Raw genomic sequence first — 10,276 nt, 5'->3', positions numbered from 1 at the left:
AGAGAGCAAAGGATTCACCATGTTTTAGAACATATATATATATATATATATATATATATATAAAAAAAACACTGTTTTATAAAGCTTGAGGAGGAGGCTGCTTTACTCTGCGTGGCCCAGCAGACTGTCCCAAACTCGTACCATGCTGTGGGGATAGGCAGAAATATGGCAGCCGTCACCTAATTAACACCTTCATCAGAACCATTTTTGAGGGCTATTTTCTGCATGGATCAGGCCAGGGATCCAGTTTTATGGTGCAGCATCACAAACGGTTGTAGGGCCGTAGCTGAGGCGGTGGTGATCTGTGGTGCGGTCAAACACCTCGGGGTAGGAACACCTTCTGCTAGCTTTGTTGGTGTCTCCTGAATCTACACCATGGGTCTCTGCTACCTCCAGTTGTGCTAATATTTTGTATTTATTTTGTTTGTAGTGAGCACCACAAGAAGGAAGGAAGGTAAAGCGCGGAGGCTGCAACTTGAAGTTAACGTGTGTGACCCCGTCTGCCGTACCACCTACATTCAGGTAAAAAAAAATTTCCACTTTGCAATATTTCCTTTAAAACCTGTCAGATGTTCTATGGCCAAACCTTTGTGTCAGGCAGGTGTAAATACCAGGAAGAAATTGTGCTTTTATTCGTACGCATACAGAAGGGGGTTTTGCTCGGTATGCATTCGTCATTAATGGGTAGATACAGCTCGGTATGTTTGTCACTCCTCCTAACAAGTATGTGATGAATACATTCCATTATGCCAAGCACATCTGGAGGGACAAATGGGTGGGTGTTTGATTCACGCAGGTTAAACACAGAAACATTTGGTCATTCAATTTCCTGGCTGTTCCTTAGCACCCAGTTCTGCTGCTTCACGTTGTCTTCATGGGTGCAGCCTTGCTTGGGCTGATCAACAAAGGGCTGGTTGTGCCACTGACTTAACAGGAGCTGGCCCAAGGGGATTCCTGCCAATGTGCATGTTTTGATTTTGACTGCTGGGCGGTGTAACGTGGACAGAAGCTGGTGTTACCTGGCCTTGGAAGGGTCACACCCCTGGGTATGACCGAGGGATGAAACCGGGCCCTTCCACGGGAACTTCTGCATCTTTTGTTCCCTTCTACCACCGCTGGACAGAAAACAGCAGCGTGGCTGAGGCGATACAGGGCCTGCACCACTCTATTTCCAGCCCCTGGCTAGTGCAAGTTAGCGCAGGCCTCAGGCGCTCTTTCCCAGTGCAGGAGAATGGCCTACATATAGCAGCAGCAGGAGGATCACAAGAGCCTTTTGCACACATCCAGTCTCGCCCAAGTCTTCCTTTGTGTAGCTTAGCTGTAGCCTAGGATCTGAACAAGATGCTCTGCACTTCAAACACTTCTTAGATCTAAAACATTATTTATTTGAATAAATAAATACAAAAGTAGGAAATTCTGAATATAAAACCCGCTTGTACAAAAACCCCACAAACTCCCCAAGCTTTACATTAATGCATACATACTTTTTACAGTGAAAAAATCTGAAATTGCACACAGTTCTTCATTTAAAAGACAAGGCTTGAATGAAGTAATTTTTGCAGAATCGTGGACATAAACACATTTAACACCAAATAGAAATACACCTGACAACATTCTGTTGGACTTTTAAATAGGACAGAAGGGTGAGTGAATGGTGAATGTTTATGCTCATCTTAAGGCCATCCTATTTAAACACACATACCCTCACACTACCGCCTTTGGCCTCTGCGTCAGTAAGAACCAGCTGCCCAAACGCTGTAGCTCGGCTCTCCGGGTATGCGCAAAACTCAGTTCAGCTCTCTCCCAGTGGGATAAATCAGGTACTGCCCTACTAAAGTCAGGGAAATTACCACTGGGGTCTGAAAACACAAATGAGAGCAGAAGAGAAACTGTGCCCTCAAACATGAAAGTGTATGCGGTAAGGCAGAAATGAGTCCATGCTACATTGGCCTGATTCATTTCTGTGTCACTTTCGTTGTACGTTGCTGCTATGCCATAAAAACTCAGGTAATCTCAACGGCATGTAGCTAGATGATGCACTGGCTGCTATTCTGTGTTGGGAATGAATATTTAGCATCGATCCCTGATGAATACCAGAGCATTAGGTATCACCTAATCTTGAATCACGTCTTGCCTTTGCCCATAAATAAGCTAACTGATGAGATGGTGTAACACAGCTGCTGGACAGGGTATTTTACCTACCATTCAGGGAGATCTCTGCCCCTCAAAAATTTGTACTTTGAACAGAGAAAAGTTTTACAGGATTTTTATATGCAAAAGAATTAAATATTTGAAATATAAACCCACTCTTTTATAGAAGAAATGTGTTGAAAACTGCTAGGGTTTAGCTGACGAAAGCAGCAATGGCTATGACCTTTAGTACTGACTCAAGCCCGTATGTAAAGAGAAGAACAGCATTTATAATGACGTCTGCTTTCAGCACGTATGTTTGCCACACTAGGAAATACACAGACAGAATCACACTTCCGACCGTGACCACAAGACTGAGCCCTAATGGAGCCTCTTCTTCTGTCAGGTTACCCTTTGAACCTCGAAGGAAACAAAAAGCTGACATGAGTCTTTGATTTCTTCTGACAATATCACAAGCCACAAGTATTCCTGTTCAAAAAAGGCTCTAGTTCTCACAGCTCAGAGTACATTGAAATACTGGCCTGAATCAAGGCTCTGTCAGTAAATGTAAGAACAAACCCAAACACCAATGGACAATCCATTTCTTGCTGACTGGAGCGAATCTAAATAAAGAGCAATCAGTTGATACTCAAAGTCACAATGCCAACCCTTTCTTACCACAGATAATCAGTTCCGAAACTGCAACCATTTTGATCACTCAGCCTGACCCTCTTCTTAATCAACCATCAAACTTTCCCCAAGTCCCCCCCAGCCCTGCACTTTGCGTGACAACTCAGTGACTGCAATGCACACCTAAGGGCATCCAATGCTGATTTTAAAATCTTATGCAATATAGAATCTTCTATATTCCCTGCTAATCTATTCCTATTTCAAATTACTATCATTGTGGAGAAGCTGCACTTATCTCTTCCTTGCATCTTATTTCCAAGCTAGTCTCAGTAGATTTTGCTGTTTAACTACATTAGACTTGAAACTCACTTCTTTATTCATCCACCAGGCTCCAAGCAAACATATGCAGAGAGCTTTAAGGCAGCAGGCTAAATTCACCCCTACAGCAAGTCAGCTGAATTCAACAGAGACCCACCTTGCATAAATGTCTTGGGTATATCGAGCACAGATTTTAACAGTAACTTGTTTTTTTCAAAAAAGGACTTTATGAAGTTGTAGCAAGCTCTGGACAGGGGTCAGGAGGCCCTCTACGCTGTTCTGGCTTAGTGAAATGAAGACGTTGGAACTGGTACGTGTCTTTAGGAGTGGAAGGAAAAGGTGTAGTCGCAGTGGCAGCCATATGCTGCTCGGGGACGTCCTTAGCGTTACCCGTTCCACAAGGCTCCGGCCATTTGGTTACTTGTGTACACTGCTGGAGCAGTTGAAAGGAGCTGTATCGCCTCAGAGAATGGAAATCTCTCTGTTTCAGCACGTTCATTCTCACAAGTCATGCTCAATTATAAACAGCGTAACAGCATTCTAGCTGTCCCAGTTACGTTGCTTTCTGACAACCCAGCTATTGGTTTTTGATGGCATTATAGATTATATTTCATATGAGAGCAAATTCTGTTTGACCCTCTGGCCAAAAATATTGATCAGTCAGATAAAGTTTAATGACATAAATGAACAACAGTCTCCAAAAATCTGCTAGTCTCCTAAACTAGCATGTTTTGACACACACTCAATTTCAGAATGATTAATGTTTAAAGACTATATTCCACTGAAAAGGCACAGTGATAACATGACATACCCAAGTATAATCGGAGCACTTCAAGAATGGCCATAATGAAAAGCAAGGCAAGATCAGGAGCCAAAAAATCATCTGGATAACTGAAAACTTGACCTGTAGAATAAGACAGTGTAAATAAGTGTCATGGTTTGACCCCAGCCAGCAGCTAAGCCCCACCCAGCTGCTCGCTCACTCCCCCCCGGTGGGATGGGGGAGAGAATCGGAAGGGTAAAAGTGAGAAAACTCGTGGGCTGAGATAAAGACAATTTAACAGGTAAAGCAAAAGCCGCGCACGCAAGCAAAGCAAAACAAAACAAGGAATTCATTCACTCCTTCCCATGGGCAGGCAGGTGTTCAGCCATTTCCAGGGAAGCAGGGCTCCATCACGCATAATGGTGACTTGGGAAGACAAACGCCATCATCCCGAATGTCCCCCCCTTCCTTCTTCTTCCCCCAGCTTTATATGCTGAGCATGACGTCATATGGTGTGGGATATCCCTTGGGTCAGTTGGGGTCAGCTGTCCCGGCTGTGTCCCCTCCCAGCTTCTTGTGCCCCCCCAGCCTGCTCGCTGGTGGGGTGGGGTGAGAGGCAGAAAAGGCCTTGACTCTGTGTCAGCACTGCTCAGCAGTAACTAAAACGCTGTTTCCAGCACAAATCCCAAACACAGCCCCACACTAGCTACTGGGAAGAAATTTAACTCTATCCCAGCCAAAACCAGCACAAGGGGACAGGAAAATACAGTAGGCATACCGACAAACCACAGCCATGTCATAAGCACACAGCCTGCTTCTGTGTTAGAATACATGCAACTTACTTTTATAAACAATCATTGCAAGAGTCGCCAAGAAGTAAAAGATGTAATAAATCCCATTTACGTAAAATAGAATCTGTAAAGGAACAGATGACAGCTGATAACTGTTGTTAAGGATTTCTCATAGCAATGAGGTGGGATCCATTTCATAAAATCGCCATTTCCCAGTAACCTCAAAATATACTGCTGTGCCTTTTTATACTAAATGGTTCAACTATGACTGGCCTACTGGGTAGGGTTCAGAAAGTAACTTGAGATTGCAAATACCAAGAGTTAGGATACAAGCTTGTTGTTTCAGGTGTGGCTTTAGTTCCTTTTTTTAAAACATTTATTTGGTATGTAGTGGGGTATTCGTTAGCCTAAGGAAATGAGGGGGGTGTGTACATGTGTACATTTCCCCAAACAACTTCTATACCTGTTAGTCAGCCTTAAGCAAGTTGACAGAGGGTTGGCAGACTCCAATACATCAAATTCCTGTAAGTTTTTGAAAACAGGTGGCTCTGTGAAGCAGACGGGCCCTCTTACTGCCCACATGACGGAAAGTCTGAAAGCCATGCTCTGTCTTTGTTACGTGCCTGAGAAAGGCCACGAGCTCAACTTTGAGATGTAAATTCATAAGAGACAGACTTCCTTGATTCACTGCTCACAAAACTAACTGTTGTATACTATGAGGTAATATTTAGCTCTAGTTATTTGTCTGCCTGTGTGGATCCACTGCCAAGGCATTCGAGAGCTCCACAATCCTTAATACATCCTCAAAATGCCCCTGAAGGACAGGGAATATGGTGCACGCTGTCACACAAATAGGCAGAAATTACTTGCAGGCTCAGGACAGATTCAGCTCGCCTGAGCCATCAGCTCACCTGTGGCCACCCCAAGATGATAGCCGTCCTAAAGTTATGCGAGTGTGACTTAGTCGTCTGTGCTCCCCCTGGAGTCAGCGGAGATAGGAACCTTCCTAGCCAAGCAGTTCCCGAGCAGGGTGGGATGAACTACTGTCTGGTGTTAAACCGCGCCAGCTCCCTCTCTGACTACAACGGGAGCTGAAACGCCCAGATTATAGGAGGTACCTAACAGCCAGATGTCTTCAAGAGCCCACCCACCCCCACAGATAGGTACGATTCCTATATAGCAGGTACATACATACTGAAGGAATCATTTTCTCCTGAGGCACAGCAGCATGTTATTAATGCAATATTGGAGACGCGCGTAGGACGTCCTGGGGCTCACCACCACAGGGAGAAGTTGGAATGTAGCTCCAAGAATCCAGAAAGTTTGGCCATTCATATGTATTTTTGATAACCAAATTATACCAAATGCCTTTCTTAGCCTGAAATAATACAATGTAATTTATATAAGGAAGTTATCAGTGCGGATTTCATTATTTCCACATCTCTATACTCAAAATATTCTTTATCCTCCCCTCTGTCCCCCAGCCCTTCTCAAATCCTCCGAGTATCTATCTCCAAGCAGGGACTTCATCCCAGGCATCTTTAACAGGAACTGCCCATCCAGTTTCTGAACGGAGCACCCGCCCACACGCGGTGGAGGTATTCCAGTTCCCAGAGAAGCTCACTTTATTAAAACAGAACCAGTGTTTTTCCAGTTGAAGGAAGGTGGAGCAAAAAAACTACTAGATAGGTTCTAAGCATGGAAATCTCTGAAGCCAAGGGTGTCTCCTCTTAGGAGGTTACTTAGATCTTGGCAGGAGTAAAGGTAGGGTGAATTTACTACTGAAAGCTGCTTTTACTACCTCTTGTTGGCTGTGTCAGCTGTCTGTGAGGTGTGCTGCATGGGGTTTGTGTCCATCAGTCCACAAATCCAATTTTTAGCCTTGCTTCCTACGGAAATGAGAGTTACGTGATCATAAAACGTGGCTGCCAGCCCTCTGTCAAGACTGCAGGGTGGGTTAAAGGGGTTTCTGCGTGAGTGGGAGCCGATCAGGGGAAAATCTCAGCAAAACCCCAGCTACTGCTGCGAAAAAATCTTCCCTTGGAATAAATGTTTCACCAGTTTTGCTTCCTATGGATGGTGCTGATGATGGAAAACTGAAAGAATAACACAAAAATGGCATTGTGCAGATTAGGCAGGAAGATGTGAATGCATTTCAGCCAGTCTTCCTGAAGATTCCCGCATGTGAGGGGTGAAAGGTACAAAAAGGATACAACTGATGAAGTTCTTCCTTTCCGTTGAGAAGGAAAAAATAAAGAGAAGAAAATAAGTCTAAATATTTACCAAAGTGCTGCAGAAACATTCAGACAGCTGATGTTACTAGAGAGGTCAAGCATACTTGTAGAATTTTTTTTTTTTCAGTTCACTGGAAGATTTACTATTTTCTCAGATCATGCAGTTCAGGTTCCAAAAATAACTTTTTCAAATACATGAATTCTAAAGTAATTTGGGGGAAATCCCTGTTGTGAAAAGTCACTTTCACGGAGGAGCCCGTCTCTTTCAAAACATGAAGAAGTACACAGGCATTACCTAGAACTTGTTTATCCTGTCCTTTCACAGCAGATGACACTTCATCCCCTCTAACTATGCAGGGACGAGGGAAACATGCAAGGGAACCAGAATGTACCAGCTGTTTTTAAATTGTGAGAAAGTGTTCATGTAGAACACAGGACTCCTGGTTCCTCTAAATAACATCCTTCCAAACCGGTTCCCTTCAAAAGCAAAGTCATTCTATGTAAAACCTTAATACGTTCTGATCACCCACAGAAGTCATACCAAATATTTTCTGTAAGCTAACCAATACATTTTACTTTTTTCTTTTTTTTTTTCCCTGAAAAAACAACAGATAAAATTCCCCTGCAACATGATGGCACTGACCTACTCAAGTACCTCTTAAGTAACTCATTAATATTCTTAGCCTCTTCCAGACAACACGAGGAATTGAAAAGTCACGATCTCCGTTTCACAGAGAGCAAAACTGTCTGTGAAAGGCCATTTCATCCATCTTCTCAGAGACATCTCATCATCACCAAATCAGTGGGACATACTCACCTCACCACCCTCGTCCCTGGGCTTCTACAGGTTAATGTCCTCATCACCTAATAGTTTTATGCAGTTGGGCCCAAATTAATCCCCACTAACTTTAGGCACCTAATTAAGGTATCCAGTTTGGGAACGCAGTGGAAATAGGCAAGCAATTTTAGAAGGTGGTTCGTACCATCTATGATCTGAAATGCCTCCTGGACGTGCTTCATCTCCTCTCTGCTTTCCGTAAAGGGACTACAGGCTCCTAACAGACTCGTCCCTTCACTTAGCCAAAATGTGTTTTGATGAATGCTTTATTTCTTTTTGCAGAAGGGGAGTTAAAGGTTTCATTACACATCTTGTTCTGCAGTCACTAGTGGTTAAAGATGTGTCTGTATTTATACCCTGGTATAAACCCTCATGCGAAAGTAATGCCTTGTGTCAAGGTGATGCGCTTCCTTTCTCGCACAGCAGTAAGGAGATGTCTCCATTTTAAGGTTATTTTAGACCGTGAAGTAGGATGTTAATTTGAAATACCACAACTGCATGGGCAGACATGTTATTATTCTGCAAGAAGTGTCCAGATACAGAACTTCTTCTGTATAACCAAACGCTAAGCTGTACCGGCATAGCCTCATCCATGCTGGGCAGCTACGCTGCCGTGGTGCCGGTGGTATAGTTAGAGTAGTGCGATTTTACCCTCCAGGGAACCCCTAGTGAATTCCCTAATGGCAGTTCCCCCACTTTGCTTTTTTAAATCATTTTCCACAAGAGGGCAGTGACCACACTCCTGCATCCGTTCCAAGGAGGGGTTTGAGAGCCACTGTTATTTAGAACATGCTGCCTCCCCCTGAGCAACAGGGGACATTTCGCACGGGTTAAACATTTAAACCCCACAACACACCTGTGAAAGGGATACTGCAGTTAAGCAGTAATTATTATGCCAGTTGAATCTATAATTTCAGGTATAACAGCAGGCTGCTAATCCCAACACCCTGAGATTGCCTCACTGCTAGGATTAATGAAGTCTGCATTGCTGCTGGGGGATTTTTAAGTTGAAAGTGAGCATTCTGGCACAGGAAAAAAAAAAAAGCACAGTAACAATTTTAAAGCATTTATATGAAGCACACGAACTCGCAGCAGCAAGAACAGCATTCTGCTAAGGGGGGCACTGGCGTTAGTGAGACCTGGCGTAGTGACTTTCCACCGCGTGCAGGTCGGCACCCGATTTCTGCCTCTTGGAAAGCTCGTATGGTCCAGAAGAAAACAAAGTGTACCACCACTCGTTTCCAGTTGTTTAAGTTCTTTAATGTAGGAGGGTAGCTCCCGGGCAACAAGGTATTTGCACTTGGGATGAGCACGGATTGTGAGCGCGAGTCTTTCCGAGCTGCTCACGTACCCAACCCGATTCTTGGGAGCGCAGCAGCTGCCCACCGCGCGGGCTGGAGTCCGTCTGCACGTACGCACGCCTCCACCACAAGTCCTGCTCTCAGACAGCCCTTTAACCAAATCCCGCTGACTTTCCTGGACGGTTTTGTAGGTAACAGCGACAGACCACGCTCCGGTTAAGTGTTTTACACAACAAAAGCGTGACGACTTATCCAGGCCGCTACCGATTTTAGAAATGATTGTGAGTGACGCTGTGCACGCTTAACTTGAGGTAGAACGTGGCCCATTTCCTAAAAAACTGGTTTAATTTTTTTTAATGCCAAAACTGTACTAAAAGCACGCAGCAGCTATAGTTAACATTACCAGTGCACCTCGTTACACAAACTTGGTTTTAGGACTTTGGCAAACGCTAACTGCTCAAGCCAAAGTTCTCAAAACCAACTTTGTCTACTTAGGGCTGAAATTTACATTTTGGGGAAAACCTTGGACCTCTCTGAAAGAAGTGGGAATTAATCATTTTGACCACTCTAATGAAGAAGAACTTTTTTTCTCTTTGAATCCCGGCGGTTCATAATTTGAAGCAAAGACTTGAATTTTCGAGGGGCGCCACTCGGCCTCAGGAAAGCGATCTGCCTGTGGATAACGGTGCTCCTCAGCCCGCACAAGCGCCAAGCCCCTGCTCACGCTGACACAGGGCCCGCAGCTGCCGGGATTTACCTCAGCGTGTCGGGGCTGTCGCGATACGGCTATCGGGCTGGGCTCGGCGCCGAGGCCTAGCTCGACCTCGGCCCCCGCCTCGCTCTCCCCGTGTCCCCCCGCCTGGGGCGGCGAGAGATAACCTCTAACACGGTGGGAAACGCCCACCCCCGGTCACCCTCCGCCCCGCCGGGACACGGGGGGAAACGGCTGTCGGTATCGATGGCAACGCGCCGCTCACCTCGCCTCACAACGGCCATCTTGGCGCCCCGCCCCCGCCGCCTGCCAGTCCTCCAGCGTCCCGGCAGCCTGTGCGCCGCGACCGTTCGTCCGCGCGCGCCTGGGAGGAGCTCGCTGTCCTCCCCCCGCCCCTCTCCCCCCCCCCCCCCCCCCCCCCGCCTTCGGGTGCGATCGGAGCGCTCGGCCCGGTTCGGTCGCTTTCGGGCGGATTCGGGCACTGCCCGTTCGGGCGTCTCCGTTCGGGCCGGCGAAGGGGAATTCGGGCGCGATCGGAGAGGACTCGGCACAGCTCGGC

General features: G+C 45.8%; 1 protein-coding gene across 1 annotated transcript; it reads right to left on the bottom strand.

The window, feature by feature from the left end:
- Positions 1-1,367: 1,367 nt before the first annotated feature.
- TMEM80 (transmembrane protein 80) lies at positions 1,368-10,042 on the bottom strand. The gene is made up of 5 exons (XM_076343652.1): positions 9,983-10,042; positions 6,846-6,862; positions 4,684-4,777; positions 3,890-3,982; positions 1,368-2,550 (listed from the first exon to the last, which is right to left on the bottom strand). Exons 1-5 carry the CDS (start codon positions 9,999-10,001, stop codon positions 2,345-2,347), a joined length of 429 nt encoding a protein of 142 aa, XP_076199767.1. The 5' UTR covers positions 10,002-10,042; the 3' UTR covers positions 1,368-2,344.
- Positions 10,043-10,276: the final 234 nt, after the last annotated feature.

Source organism: Aptenodytes patagonicus, chromosome 7 (assembly GCF_965638725.1).
Source record: "Aptenodytes patagonicus chromosome 7, bAptPat1.pri.cur, whole genome shotgun sequence".
NCBI classification, from domain to species: Eukaryota; Metazoa; Chordata; class Aves; order Sphenisciformes; family Spheniscidae; genus Aptenodytes; species Aptenodytes patagonicus.
This window is presented reverse-complemented; position numbering and strand designations above follow the sequence as displayed.